General features: G+C 38.1%; 1 protein-coding gene across 1 annotated transcript in view; it reads left to right on the top strand.

Annotated features, from left to right (window-relative positions):
- The window catches only part of lrrc3b (leucine rich repeat containing 3B), a 73,577-nt gene extending 61,256 nt beyond the window's left edge, over positions 1–12,321 (top strand). The window contains exon 2 of the mRNA XM_017441225.3: positions 7,025–12,321. Within this exon, the coding sequence (XP_017296714.1) occupies positions 7,151–7,933 (783 nt within the window). The 5' untranslated portion in view covers positions 7,025–7,150 and the 3' untranslated portion in view covers positions 7,934–12,321. The remainder of the gene's footprint in view (positions 1–7,024) is intronic.
- Positions 12,322–16,298: the final 3,977 nt, after the last annotated feature.

The following is a 16,298-nucleotide window of genomic DNA, read 5'->3' as shown; positions in this document are numbered from 1 at the left end:
TTACTTTTAATACTTAAGTATTTTTAAAAGCAAGTACTTTCTTACTTTTACTTAAGTAAAAATGTTAAGGTGGTACTTCTACTTTTACTGGAGTACATTTTTGTCTGTTTATTTGTACTTTTAAGTACAGTGTTTGAGTACTTTCTCCACCACTGGTTTTTACCTTGGCCATATCTCCTTCAGCAATTCTTTGGACTGATAAACTCTGCTTTCCTTGCCTCAAACTTATTGCTATCAGGTTTTACGGAAATAGTCAAAGGGTAGCAACTTGGCAACAAACAGACTCGAGAGACAACAGGATAAAGTAAGTGCTTTTATTTACAGTGTTAGGACAGGGATTGGGCTGGATCTGGAAAGGAAGATGGAGGGTGAGTAACGGGGGTGCCAGCAGGGAGTTAATTCTTTCAGTAGATGAATTGTTTAGTTCTTACTGGTAGAGGATGCAATCTCTGCACAGAGGAGGAAGGCAAAGGTAATCGGAGGTGAATATTTACAGATGGCGGTTTCCAGCATAGTGGGTGCCAGACATGGAGGTGAGTATTTCCCGGTGTGCTTTCCACAGGTAGGTAGGGTCCCAGATGGAGGCAGACAGACAGCGCGGATCAGATCAGGCAAGAGGCTCAGTGGAAAACTGCTTTGATGAGGGCAGCGAGACACACAGATCAGGTAAGCTCCAGGAAGTACAGAGCTCTGAGAACACACAGAGGACAAAAACATTAGCAAGACTCAGGAAGCTGAATTAACTAGAGGCCGAGATGCCTTTACCCATGGCAAGTGATGCTTCACCGCAGCCTTAAGCATCCAGAGCACTGATGATCTTGATCTGCCGCAGCTGAGGACGATTAGTCTGCCAATCAATCAGGAACCGGAACAGGAAACCAGGAAGCAAACTCACAGAATTCCACAATTGCTAATTGCCCTCAGGTTCTTCACCCTGTTTTCCAGACTATTTTTTTCCAAATTTGGGATCCATACTTTTCAGACTGCAAGGCTGTCAATCGTGTCCTGCACAAGACCTTTCATGATAACCACATGCAGATCATAGCCATCTCTATTAATAGAAGAAACAAATATGTCAGCAGCTTGGTCACAGGCTGCTTCTGCCTCCTGGATCACAGTTTTTTGCTCATATTTCCCATACCTGTGTCATGATGAGGGGAGACAGAGGCAAATCCAGAACAAAGAATCATACTTAAAAAAAAGAAACTAATTTATTACTTAAACAAACAAAAAGGGCTGACGTGGCAGCAAAAGTAACAATAACAAAAAATCCAAACGAAGGGGCAGGGCATGGCAGGACGAGACAAATGTAGGCCACAGAACAGAACAACAATGATCCAGCAGGGTGGTGGAGAAAATGACCAGGTTAAATACACAGGGGATAATTATGGGAAGTGGGCACAGGTACAATAACTACAATAACTACACTACAATAACCGACAGGAGGAGATGGGCGTGGCAGACAATCAGGGGCAAACAGAGGGAAAGTGAATACTGAATAAAGAACAAGGAACCAGACATAAACAAGGAAACAAATGCAAAATGCATCTAAAAGAAAACAAAAACAAAACCCAAATCCTTACAACCTGGACCACAGATTGGACTGAACCACCTCTCTGATTTCAATCATTTTCGTCTCACAGTCATCAATCTTGTTTTTTCAGATCTTCTTCCTGTAGCATGCTTGGCATAACTTCTTTACCACCAGCTTCACTTTCAACCTGCAGACCATTCTTGTAATCTTAATTTGCTTCCAACACATTTCTCCCTTCTGAGACTAGTCATTTAAACTCTTCCCATAACTCACTCTCGATCATATATTTTGCTTCTCTACTCATGTAGTTTGTATATTTTGTGAAAGCAATTTTAGCCAATGTCCTTTCATGCTTCAGCTGCTTCACAGATCTGCCAACAACTTCCATCGCCATTTTGAGGAGAGTTAGTAATACCAATCAAAGTGGCAGTTTTCAAATGTCACATTCTTAATAAATCTTGAAAATCAGCTCCTGCCCAAACGTGAATGGCCCGATTCTTTGAAAAATGCAAGGTGACAACTTGACTGTGCTTTTGTTTACTTTATTTCTGAGCTTCTTGCAGGCAGCAGAAATCAGCTTGAAAACCTTTAAATAAGTAAAAAAATAATAATTTACTTATATGAAATAGTATTGTGGTGTTAAAATGTGGTGTTAAAATGGGTTAAACCAGGGGTTGGCAACATGTGGCTCAAGAGCTTAGCGCTCTTTAGCGCTGCCCTAGTGGCTCCCTGGAGCTTTTTCAAAAATGTTTGAAAATGGAAAAAGATGGGGGTGGAAAATATATTTTTGTTTTAATATGGTTTCTGTAGGAGGACAAACATTCATAACGTTTTCCAATGCTGTAAACATTTGTAGAATAAATACTAAAGCTGTGTCCGAATTCAGGGTCTGCATCCTTCAAAGGACAGATTTGTCGGTCGTTTATGTCATAACGTAGCGATAAGGTCTGTCCGAATTCGAAGTCACCTTCAAATGCAGCCTTTAAATGCATCCTTCTTTTCCCGCAATTTAAAGGATGGGTCCGGTGTATCCTTCACTGCTCATCATATCCCATAATTCATTGCGGGTCCAAACCGGGCGTTCAAGCAAAGTGGCAATGATGGTGAAGAGCAGCAAATTATTTTGCTATATTACACTTTAAATGACACAACATGATTTTTTACAACATTTTTAGGCAAGAATGGGGCTTTGAAAGTCTCAAATATCTGCTCAGTTCATCAATACATCATCTAATTGCAATATTGTTCTGACATTTTCAGACATGTCTGCTCCCGCTGAACTAGCAGCCAGCTGTCAGCTGGCTGAGCACTCCAGGTTCGGTATACCGGGGGAAAACGCCTGACTTCCGGCACATTGTTATAAAAACTCCCGCTAGCTTTCCCCAATGAGTGGAAGATAAATACTAATATTACGTAATATCTAGTTGTAAAATGTTTGGTTTACTAAAGTATTTCATTTATTCCTGAGCAAATTGGTTTGATTGATTAAAGTTAAGCCTTCAAACATAATAGGTATATTTAACTGTAATGGCTTATCTGAGATCTGGAGAGTATTATATTTGAAAATAAATAATTTGCTTATATTTATTCCTTGTAGAAATGTTTGAATATAGACACTTAAAGCCTGTATTGGCTTCATTATAAGCCTTATATAAGCCTTTTAATTTTTTTGCAGCTCCAGACAGATTTGTTTTTTGTTTTTTTGGTCCAAAATGGCTCTTTCAACATTTTGGGTTGGTGACCTCTGATCTAACCGGACCCAGGACCAGGCGCACCTACTCAGAGTTCTCACCCAAATCTCTCCCTCCCTCCCCTGGCTCTCTACATCTCAAACTAAAGTAAGAACTCCACTCCTTCGTTTGCCTTCATCTTTAAAGATCCATCCAACTTTTCATATCTCGGAAGTCAAGCCTGTTTCGGTGAGTGCACTGTGCCCTCCTGCCGACCTCCCCCCACCCGCTCAGGTCATTGATGACCATCCGGCCTTCACGGTCAGAAAGATTTTGGATATTCGTCGTCGGGGGAGGGCATTCCAGTACCTCGTCGACTGGGAGGGCTATGGGCCTGAGGAGCGTTCATGGATTCCGAGGTCGTTCATTTTGGACCCTGCATTGATCACCTCCTTCTGAGAAGAGCATCCGGAGAAGCATCCGGGGTCGCCTGGAGGCGACCATTGAGGAGGGGGTGCTGTGGTGATTTGGAGTTTGTGTTGATACTTCCTGGTGGGCCGTCTTGGCTGTTGATTGGCAGCGCCTCTCCACTCCTTCCACACCTGCAGCAGATAAGGCTCATCAGGAGAGTCTTGGGTACTTAAGGCCGTGGTGGGAACCAGACCAGTGCTGGAGCATTGTTTTGCCAAGTGGTAAAGTGCCAAGCCTCTTGTACCTTTAGTATTCATGAAAACCCTTTTTCTGAGAACTGTGTTTTTTGTTTTTGCTCTGCACCTTCCCAGGATTACCTGTCTGTTGTGGATCCAGTCTGGTCTGCGTACGGAACCCGCTATGAAGCTAAGTGACTTACCTGTTTACCTGTGCCTGTCTGCCTGCCTGGAAAGGATACTTACCTGTTGCCTTCTGGAGAACCTGCCAATCTACTACTGGGAAGTACTTACCTCATCCTCTCACCTCCGTGCTGTGCATCGCTCCTCTCACCGGAAGAACTCTCATCTGGAACACAATATCATTAATACTTACCTGCCCGTTCCCAGAGAAGCCTCAGACTCACAACGTCCTCTGCTTTCAGGTCCTGGCTCCCGTTCATCTTCGCACTATCTGTTCACTGTAAATAAATGCACTTCTTGTTACATTGGTCTCCCGTGTCTGTCTGACACCGAACTGCTCACTAGAAAAGTCTTGAATCCTGACAAAAACTATGACAAGGAGGCCGATTATAGCCCAGAGCCTGTTGAGGGTCAGTGGTCAGCATTCTGCCCAAGGTCTGAGATTGTGGTGATATTTGCAGAGGGTCAGCCAGGAGGCAACAGATGCAGCAGGAGTCAGGCCAAGCGAAAACTGGAGCAATGATCTTAAGAGTAACAAAGGTTATTTCTCAATTTAAGTTTTTATTTGCAGTCTTCTCTGCTAGACATGCAAAAACACTGAGTTAAAACAAAACAATAACAAATGAGGGGGAGAAGGTCTTCACACATTAAACACAAAAATTAACAACATGACAAACTGACTTGCAGTCACCTGCAAAGGCTTTCTCTTCAGTTTATCAAACAACGTTTGATGATTGACATTCAGATAGCTGGGCCTGGAAAGACCTTGGGGTTGAAACAAGGCTTTATCTCACTCTGTCAAAAGATTCTTTCATTCAAGACAAAAGTGATAATAAAACTATCAATTTATGAATAACTGATTAGGTATACATGTCTCCCAAAATAGTCAAAATCCACTCAGGTCAGAATTAACCTTTTACAAAATACTTAGTGAAACAAGACAGTAGATCAGAGGTCAGGGAAAAGAAGTGTTTTTTTCATGCTACATAAATAATTATTTTACTATTTTTCAGCTTAAAAGGACATTGGTGACTGAATGTACAATATTCAAATTGGTTATGGTTTGTGGCAACTCTTTCTGCTTTAAGATTATTTTGTGTTTTTATATGAGAGCTTATTCCCTCAGGTCATTTTGTAGTATGCTGAGACTACAGATAACAACAGGCTTTAGTTTAGCTTTGATGCAGGAAGAGATATCACTTGCCACTGGTTTAAGGCTTCTGCTAGAAGAAAAGGAGAGGGGGCTGTTCTATTCTAAATATGGGAGATTGTTTGTTGATTTGGTTCGAAGGGGAATTTGTTGGAGCCTATTTTCAAACTATCCCAAATTTCCAAATCTATGCAGGTGTTATGCTTAGTATGATCATTTATCTGTAATTGTTTGCCTTTCCTTTTTTATTTATTCATTTCATTTTTTCTTTGTTTATTACATGTTGAAACTTGTCTATTTATAGCTCAGCTGAAGAAGTCACCACTTAGTGTGGGTGGGGATATTAGCATTGTTAGTTTGAATTGTAAGGGCCTAAACAATCCAATCAGTTGCAGTAAAGTTTTACACCATCCATGCCGTCTAGATACACAAATAATTTACTTACAAGAGAACTATTTGAGGGATGTAGACCACAACAGACTAAAGAGGAGCTGGGTTGGACAGATGTATCTTTCATCCTTTTGTTTATGTTAAAACAATTTCACTTCATTACAAGAAGACCATCACGTTTGTTCTGATGGTTTTACCGCTGAACAATGTCTGCTGGAAAAGGAAAATGTTTTGTTGTTGGCTACAATATAGAACATGTCTATAATGCTGCTGTTTTGGACTGCTCATTGCTGCTGTCCGACTCAACAAATGTTGAGCAGCAGCTTATTTGCATGCTAGTGACGTAGTCCTAAAACTGCTCATTCTGAAATGAGCTTAAAACAGGCAGAATTAATCAGGTGAAATCTCAATATCTGAGAATGATTTTGTGTATTAAATGTGGTGAACATGTTTGTATAGCCCACAGACCTATCCTGACTTGTTCAAGGCAGCATAATAAGTCTCCTTTAAACACTGTCATAAAACACTCCAGGGGTCAATTTCTCTGATTTAAAACATTAATGACATGTTTTTAGAGTTTTTGTGTCAAAATCCCAAAGTGGGGTGATTGTGTTGGTGGTGTTACCTCCTTGGTTGGTGATGTAGAAGGTGGTGCGGTCAGCTGTGGCAGATTGCTGTAAGACAATGAGGAAGTTGTTTATCGGTGAAAATGGAAGCAGAAGAAGACGCAAGTTTTGTTAACAAGAGTACCGGTTTAAAAACCTGTTTTTTATGTTTGGTCTGGAGTGATGCTGTCACGTGTCAAGTGTGATTTTCAAACCCCACATTTCACAAAGAGAACCCCCAAGTTTTGCAGTGATGTCACACAGTCTGCAAGGAGTTTCTCATCTGGACAACTACAGGGCAGTGCCGGTCTGACTGCGGGAGACAGCCGGTGCTAGTCTGACAGTGGGAGGCAGCCGGACAGTGGAAGACTGTGATCAGGTTGTGCAAAACATAACTGGAATGATAAAAATAAGGATTTAAAATTAAGACCAAAATCAATTCAGAATTTTTTGCAGGAAAATTTCAAATTATCTTTTCACTTTTTTCTTGAAATAAAGTCAGCTCTTAGATTAAATAAACGGGACCATTAGTTTGGTAATTTCTCAGTGCCGCTGCCAGTCTGTTGTCTCCTCTCCTGTGGTCTGACAGCAGCAACTCATACATCACTGTTCCTCTGCTGTATTCTTACCAACAAAATAAAATCAACACAGTATTTGGTGGTCTATTCAGACATAGTTTTTACCTTCTTCTTTAATCTTTGTTTGTATGTGATAGAAACTGAACAGCTAGTTGCAGGACCAGTCTCTTTTAATTCTGAGTCAATCTACAGAAATCCAACTGATATATTGATGACAACAAAATGGATAGCAAGTCTACCATAATGTTTTCTTTTATGTCATTCCAGGCCACAGCACAGCATGATAACATCCAGTGTCTGCAGTGAGTGGACTGTGAGAACCAGCTGCCACTATGGCTTGTGTGTAAGATGGTGTTGTGGCCCCATGCGGGATGCTTCTGACAGCCGCTCAGTATGACTCTGCTGGACTTGTGGCTGTCCCGCTCTATCCCCATGTGCCTGCTCCTTCAGAGTCTTGTCCTCATGGCCTTGTGCTTCCCCTCAGCCAGCATGTGTCCGAAGGGCTGCAGCTGCCTACGTGACCCTCATCTCCATGGCCTCAATGTTACCTGCAGTCATTCCAGTCTCAAGGAGATTCCCTCTAATCTTCCAGGCGACACTGTCCTGCTGAGGTTGGATCACAACCAGATTGGAGCTGTGCCTGAGAAAGCCTTCCATGAACTGAAGCGCCTGAGAGAGCTGAACCTCTCTTATAATGCAGTTGAAACATTAGGGGAAGATGCCTTTAGTGGCATTGATGGGACTTTACAGGTGCTGGACCTTTCTCACAACTATATCACTAACGTTCACAAGAATGCTTTCACTAAGCTGAGAGCCCGCATCATTGTGCATGATAATCCCTGGCATTGCGAGTGTGCCCTCCAGCAGGGCACTGGAGGAGTGGCCCACAACCACGAAGTGGCCTCCCGGGTTATCTGCGGGAGCTCAGAGCTTTTTGATTTGGAGGGGCGGCCTGTCATGGCAGTGGACACTGACCTTTGTATTCTGGCCAAAAGGACCACAGACTATGCAATGCTGGTCACCATGTTTGGCTGGTTTGCAATGGTCATTTCATATGTGGTGTATTATGTTCGTCAAAACCAAGAGGATGCGCGTCGCCACCTGGAGTACCTCAAGTCTCTTCCTAGTAAGCCCAAGAAACCTGATGAAGCTGATGACATAAGCACTGTTGTCTGACAGCAGCATTGTCACGAACTGAACCAACTCCAAATTGTTCATGAAACAGGTACCACATTTATAATGTTTACTGTTTCCAAACTATAGCCTATGTCAGCAGCAAAATGTTTGTATTCTAGGAATTTTTGTTGTGTGTCTGTATCAGGGTTAGTTTACCTCATGTTTGATGTGAAATTAGGTGAAAAGTGAAATTACAATCACAGTCTTTTGTACAACAATACCAGAAAATGGAGTTTTAAAAGAATGAATCTCAGGTTGTAATATTAACATGATAATGGCTTTTAAAAATAATAATTTGGAGTATCTGAAAAAGAAAAGTAATTGTAAGAAATTATACTTTTTTTCTCAATACATAATACAGGCTGGTACATATGTGATACATATGGTACCAGGCTGTATTATGAAGTGACTTGTTACCCTATTCTTACAGGGTACATTCTGATTAACTATCTGATACTTTATTATGTATTGCTACCAATGCATAATAAAGACTGCAGAGGAAATTGCTCATTTCTGGATCTGTGGCTCACATTTGTTGACTTCTGGAGTTAGCTCCCCGGGGCCCCTAAGAAGGGTTAAGTGGATAATAAAATAATTAAGAGGAAGTGAGTGGATCCAAGTCATGCAAATAGAGATTATTTGAGTTTTCCAATGCGATATTGTTTTGAAATTGAAAAAAAGTTGACTATTTTGGCTGGGCTTTAATATATACAAATCAATTTAATATCAGCTTTCTTCCCAGAGTGGGTTGACAAGATTTCAGTGAAAAATGTAGTAGATTTTGTATATTATTTTCAAATTTGTTTCCTAATAAGATATAAATGTGAGAAGTTAATGTTTGAAACAAAAGGTCTAGAATTATTGACTTGTGTGTGTTTTGGAATTTAGTCCTACTTATGAGTCATGTAATGCTGTTTTATGATCACATTTCATTCTTTTGTTATCTACAGGTTTTTGAATGTGATTGAACAAAAGATGTCATTTTTTAAGTCAACTACAACTTTAATGTAGCATTCCTCAAGGCATTTAGTGTTTGTTCTTTGTTTAGATAATGGCTCAAACACAGTTTCTGCAAAATAAAGATAGTGTTCATTCTCATAGTAATCCCAGGGGTGTTTACATTACACTTACAGAATTTGCAAACACAAATCTTTAATGGAAACAATGCCTGTTTGGTTTTTTAACGAAACACAGGGCTGTACAGTACTTTCACAGTCTCTACTGTCTTTATCAGCAGCCAAAGAAAAGCTAAAAAATATCTATTTTATTGTGTTTTCAGATTATCGTTTGGGATTTAGGAGTATTTTGTTTCTCAAATCTTCTTCCATCCTTCTGAAAAAAAAAATATTTAGCAAATAGGGTGCTAACTACAATGTTTTAATAAAATATTAATTTTAATACACAGGTTTTCTGATTAAAACCTATTTTATCCCTCACCTTTGAACCCAAGCCTACATATATATATATATATATATATATATATATCTTAATATAGAAAGGTTTTTAATAAAACAAGCAGAAAACAAAATATATATATTTTTGCCATGGTTTTCGCAGAATACTACCATACACACATTTCTGGTGGGATAATGAGGTCTGACTGCATATTCAATGTTGTGTTGTAATAAACTGATTTGTTTACAAAAGGTAATAAGAAAATGTCAGTGTAAGTCAAAACACTACTTGAAATGGATCCATAAATACGTCTTTGCATGTTCTGAATACAGTCCTGTGTTTTGTATTTTGTATTTTGTATTCATCAGTTTTGGTTTTGTGCTACAGAAAAAAATGTATGTGTTTAAGTTGAATGCAATAGCAATTCTATGTTAGTTTAGCATCAAAACTGTATTTTATGATTTAGCCTTTTTGCTTTTATGCTTACACCAAAAACTATTTCAACTTCAGTTGTTTTCAAACCTTTATACATTACAGCTAAATTGTGTAATTTCTGGGTTCACTCTGCACAAGATCTGCATTTGCTTATAGTACAGACTCAGGTCTCAATTGACAGGGTTAGTCTGGTGCTGGCCCAGTAACAGCCCTCTTGTCTTGAGGTCAACTTAGTATTTCTACAGCCGATGCCATCCTTTTGAAATCAGGGCAGTCAAGATTTAAATATACAACACCAATTTCTTTTTGGGTAATATAGAGTTTTAATTTCACAAAATATAATAATTGGTTAACCAAAATAAACCCTTGGAAGAATTTGTCCACTTAGAAAAAATTGTGGGTTACAATATGTTGGCTGCTGCTTTTATTTTCCTACTTGGTAATAGAATAAGTATGCATGGGCATGGCTGATTGCCATTTTTTTTTTTTTTTTTTGGTGGCCAATATTGGCTAATTAAATTTGATTGGTTTAATTGGTCTATTTACTTTTTTCTTAAGTAATGCATGACAAGAGTAAAATTCATTTGTTGTTAAAAAAATATTTTAGGTAATTTTTATATTTATCTGTACTCTTTAGTTCAAATTTAAGCAGTTTCTTCAAAACATGACTTAAAAGGGTGTAACTGCATTGAACAATTTAGTGAATGTCATTAGATTCTGAATTCAAATTGTTTAACTCTTCAAACCAGCAGAAAGACTATTAAAAGCTGAGAATTCCTTGAAGTAATGCATATACCCACCGCTTTTCATGCCAGAGTGACACTTGTTAAAGCTGGTTACACTTATTTTGGTTAAAGTTTCAAAATATTATATGTGATTTCATGCAATATCTCAGGCATTTTGTTAGCGTTCAGACTATGTGTTGTGAATAACTCTCAGCTACAACCATACCAAATCTTAGCTCAATTTATGTAAAAATTGACTAAGCTATAGCCATTTTTGTGTTGGCTAATGTTGATTTGCTTTAGTGCCCATCTTTAATCGGGCTGACTTTAAAGGTATAGGCATACATCCAATGATAAATTTCTAAGAGTTTCATTAAAATATGTCCAGTCGTTCCTGAGTTACTTAGCTAACAGACAAGTGAGCAAACAGACACAAGCAAAAACATTACCACCTTTTTAGTGATGATTGGTAAATATGAAGGAATTAATTGGGAAAAGAAGTCAAGGGGCTTTAAATGTTGCAGGATGTGAGTACTTTCTAAAGCAATGCTGTGATGAGTGTGTTTTTTTTTATGAAAGTCTCCCTGGAAAGATTGTCTGAAAATGTTGACCTTTATCTCCATCTTTAAACTGAAGTTATTCTCATGCTTTTATTATGACTTGCTTTTGTCATCTAATCCATGTGTTGGGGGTTATACAAAAAACTTTTTTTTTGTTTTAATTCCTTTGTGGTGTGATTGCAGACCACTTCATTTCCAGTATAAACTAGTCCTTACTGACTGTTCCAACATCTGTTCTTGTTTTCATAGATTTCTACTCTTGTGCTCAGTTAATTGATATGTGCAGAATTTGGGGGACAGAATTACTTTTCTGTTTTGTCTTTCAGAATCTCATTTTCACTGTGTGGGTCAGAAAACAAGCAAAGTTTTTTTTAGAAAGAGACAGTGCTATTTATGGATGCACCGATACAATATTTTTTTAAACCAAGTACAAGTACTTACATTTGAGTGCTTGCCAATACAGATTACAGATCCAAGTATTAATAAATGACATTACACCCCTAAAAATTACTTCTGAGAATAGTTTTAAAAACAGAGGAACTTTTTGTGGTAACTCTTTAAACAGAGCAGGACTGCAACAATTAGGGTCCATTAGGGAGTGGTTAAATTGTTGGGAAGCTCGTACTCAGAGTCATGTGTTCACAGGATCTTCCTCTTCTCAGTGACTGTAACACGTAGAATGTGCTAATTTCAGATGTGCACATCCTGTTGGAGCTTTTTGGTTGTGCAGCCCCTGAATAACTTTAAAGTGGAAGGAGACTCTTTAATAATAAATAATAATTTTTAATTATCCTATTATTTACTGTCAAATTGCCACAGCATCAACCACACTCCTCTGTGCCAAAAGGCCCTATTTAACCACCCACTGGAGGGTGTGTGTGACACACAGCAGGCTGCCATTTTCAGCTGCTATTAGCAAACTGTTTGAACTCAGTGTCGTGTTGGTTTTTTTTTAACATATTTTATCAAATTGCTTGTGTTGAAAGTGCTATATTTCAGTCTTCCTCTTGACAGTTTTGTTGAGAAGATTTTAACTTTGTCACCATGGTTCACTTTGAAATACCTCCACATCACTTTTTCTTTTTCTGATTTTTTTTGGCCAACTACCGCCTTACTGTTCAACTGAGAGGTAAGCGTCATGCTGCAGTAAAGTGGTATCGGAACACTTTTAAGAGTACATATGTACACACACAAGGTATCGGACACTCATCTGATACTGATATTGGTATTGATGTATCTCTAGTCCAATTAGTAAAATAAAAGGTTAACCCAGTGTTTCAGCTGATTTCTAAAGTAGATCCCACATAACTGCACTCATAAACAGGAAACAACAGTAAATGTATACAAATGAGAGTAATTTCAAAGATCTTGAAAGTAAATTAATGTGAGACAATAAAAATTTAATTTATTTTTTAAATCCACTCTAAACTTAAAATGAGCAAGTTTTTCTTTTTTGTCTATGGAAAAGAATGGACAAAAATTTAAAAACTGGGTAAACAGTCTATCTTGAAGGCTTTTGCTATATTAAAATCTGTTGTACTTGTTATATTTGCTTTCAAAATGTCATTTTCATCATCCTGGCCATTCTAGCTATTTGGTAGAATGATGCAATCAATTTGAAGACGGACAGCTAGTTGTAACAAAAAAAGAAGGTAACCTCTATCAAAGAGTGAAATCCATAAGTTAAATAGAGAATGCGGTCAGACATAAAACCTGCTAAAAGTGTCCAGTATTGGACTGACCTGAACACTTTTAACAGCTACAATGGATAGGCTGGTATATAAAAGAAATGGTCCTATTGCGGTGGCTTGGTGGTCAGTGCCGTGGTCTCGTAATCCCGAGGTTGCAGATTCAAGCCTAGGTTGCGGCAAGAAGGGCATTCTGTGTAAAACAATTGCCAAATTGTTCATGAGAGTTTGCTCACTGTGGCAACCCCTGAAGAAGGGAGCACCTGAAGGAACTTACTTTTTATCCAGTTCTGATAGTGGTCTTGGACTTTTTGCAATAATCCAGAAGTCTCTTAAATGACCCAGTCAAAATAAGTTACATGTACAATACACATGCAACCCCAAATCTGAAAAAGTTGGTACATTGTTTAAAATTTAAATAAAAACAGAATGCAATAATTTGCAAATCTCATAAACCCATACTTTATTCACAATAGAACTTAGTAAACATATCAAATACATAGTTCCCATGTGACATCACACTTCTGGACACTCCCCTCTTTCGTCACTATTGCAAAAAGCAATAGCTTCAGCCACAGCAGAGGATACATTGTTTTTCCAATCGCAGGCTATTTTTGACTGTAGTCGCAATGATTGTTTCATGTCAGATTAATGGATGTACGAACTATGATGTTTTGTAGTTTTAACTACATTCTGATAATCAGGAAACATGAAGGACCCCTAAAGGAAGACACGGAATGTCGGCGAGTGTGGGTGGTGAATATCAACTGCAAGAATCAGCCTTCAAAGACTTATAGAATCTGCTTGGACCACTTTTATTTAAGTAAATGTAACATTTAAAAATTAAAAAAAAACTTCTGTTAAGTAATGTTGGAGTATAATTGTATGTGCTAGAATTCTAGGTTTAATGATTTAGAACATGTCTGTTATAGATACCTCAGCTACGGTATTTGCTAAACCCTAAAGCATATGTTACAGTTAAATAATTAAATTAAATGTTAAAGGATTTTGTCAGTGATATAACAAATAGCACAATAAACATTGTTATGGTTGAATGATAGTTACAAATAAAGCACTGGCGCCATTTGAGGTCTGATTCTAATCCATAAACATACTGTCGACAAGTTCTGCCTACATGTACATCGATCCATCCATTTTCTTTACCCACCATGTAGTTTCTCCATGGTGTAGGTACTCTTTCTGTACACTAAATAATTTACATTGTTGTAGTACGAGATCGATGGCAAATTGTCTGGCTCATCTGACAGTTCCTCTTCTTTCACCTCATACGGGTCAATCTCGAGTAGTGATTTTCTGCATATATCTTTCCCTCGCACACTGGTCAAGAGTAAGTAAATACCTGCATTTAGTTTGCTTTGAAGCCCTCATTGTCTAGCGCTTACCTATAAACATAGCAAAAACATATCTTCTGGCTGAAACTTATGAATATTTAAACTAAGAAATTGTCCCATTTTCTGAAAAAATAGAGCAATTTTGAATTTGATGATAGCAACGCATCTCAAAAAAGTTAAGAGAGGAGCATGTTTGCTACTGTGAGGTGTCCCATCTTTTTTGAACAACAGTCTCCAGATTTCAGTAATCTGAAGCATACTACATGTTTATTACATGCTCAGCAGCTGTGGGAAGAAATGGAACATCAGCGATTCAAGAAAAAGTATATTGTAATTCTTAAAAATTAAGAAAAAAGTATTAGAAGACTCAGCAAGTGAACACTGAAGAGTAAATGTAAACAGCTATTTAAAGAAAATAAATACTGAACATTATACATTTTTTATAAATTAAGTAGCAGATATAAATAGCAGCAGATGGCAGCAAATACAGACACAGACAAGTGTGTTGGTATCCTTCCACAACAGTAATAATAATACAAATCACAACTATCTGTAAAATAACTTGAAACTATCAGATATTTTATGGCATTCCTTGTTGCTTTTTCCATATTAAACACAAGTCAGACTTTGACTTGATTATTGACTCAGTCTAATATTTCATAAAATTACAGAAATAAAAATGGCATGGACAATAAAATGGTAGCCATAATTTAATATTTCGTAGCAGCAGCTTTTGCAGCAATCACTGCCAACAAGCGATCTCTGTACTTTACAATGAGATGTCTGCATTTACCGACTGGTAGTTTAGTCCACTTTTCCTGAGCAAACTGCTCCAGCTGGCTCAGGTTTAAACTCCACACTGCAGTTTTCAGATCTTTCCATACTTGTTCAATAGTTTTAAGATCTGGGCTCATGGAGGGCCATTTAAATTATTTCTATGTGTGAACGTACTTGGCAAGTAAAGCTGATCCTGATTCTGATTTTGATTCTTAAGAATAGGCCAATGTTTTTTCTCATCTATTTTTGAATATTTTAGCTGTGTTTTGTTGTTTCATTCTGTTGAAGGACCCATGAACTGTGACTGAGGCTGAGCTTTCTGAAACTGGCAGTATGTTTTACTTTAGAACCCTTAGTAGTCTTGAAACGTCATTGTGTCCTGGACAGATTTCAGGTTCCTTGTGCCAGATGCAGCAAAGCAGCCCTAAAACAAAATCAAGCCTACTCCATGTTTCACAGAGAGTATGGTGTTCTTTTCTTTTAAAGTTCTGTAATCATAGAGCTCATGCGTTTTGTCTCATCAGTCCCAGAAACTTCTCCCAGAAACACTGGTTCTTATCAACATGTACTTTGGTGAATTCTTGTCTGTTTTTTTTTTTTTTTCTGCCAATAGTGGAGTTTCCAGGGTCTTCTTCCTGAAGGCCATTAGGATTCAATATGCGATAGATGGTGCGAACAGAAAGACCTTGGAGTTCAACGTAAAATGTTTTGGATGGTTTTCTTGGCTCTTTTTCTACCATAGTATTTGTCTGATAAGTAGGTAAGTAAGTAAGTAAAAATTTATTTGTATAGCACATTTCAGCAGCAAGGCATTCAAAGTGCTTTACATCATAAAAACAACAATAGAATCATTACAATCATCAAAAACATCACATAGTAGATGTGCTGGTGTAGATTCTCAGTCATCCAGGCCATGGTAAATTCAAAAAAAGTTAAAAAACAAAAACAACTGCACTTCTATTCTGTAGCTGAAGACGTTTCGCTTCTCATCCGAGGAGCTTTCTCAATTCAGAAATAGAGAGTGTGGAGTTGAGCTTTTAAAGCTGAGATGTGATGTAAGCTGGATTGCTTACATCACATGAGTGCAGGCACCTGCACTCATGTGACAAGAGTGGCCCCTCAGTGAGTCAGACAAACAAGGATTCTAACGAGCCTCCTTTGTTAGGAGAGTGAGAACAATTTGCAAGCAATGACTTTTTTTGAATTCACATAGTAGATCATCAGAACATTAGAATCATCACATAAAATCATAAAAATCATCGAGCAGATACACTTGATAATCATAAGGAGATGGTCATTATGTAATAAGATATTTTGTTCAGAGCAGCTTTTCACCTGAATTTGTTTGCAGACTACTAAACAGGTGAGTTTTCAGCCTTGATTTAAAGGAATTTAGTGTTTCTGCTGTGTTGCAGTTTTCTCAGAGTTTTTCC

This window comes from Kryptolebias marmoratus, linkage group LG5 (genome assembly GCF_001649575.2).
Source record: "Kryptolebias marmoratus isolate JLee-2015 linkage group LG5, ASM164957v2, whole genome shotgun sequence".
NCBI lineage: Eukaryota > Metazoa > Chordata > Actinopteri > Cyprinodontiformes > Rivulidae > Kryptolebias > Kryptolebias marmoratus.
This window is presented reverse-complemented; position numbering and strand designations above follow the sequence as displayed.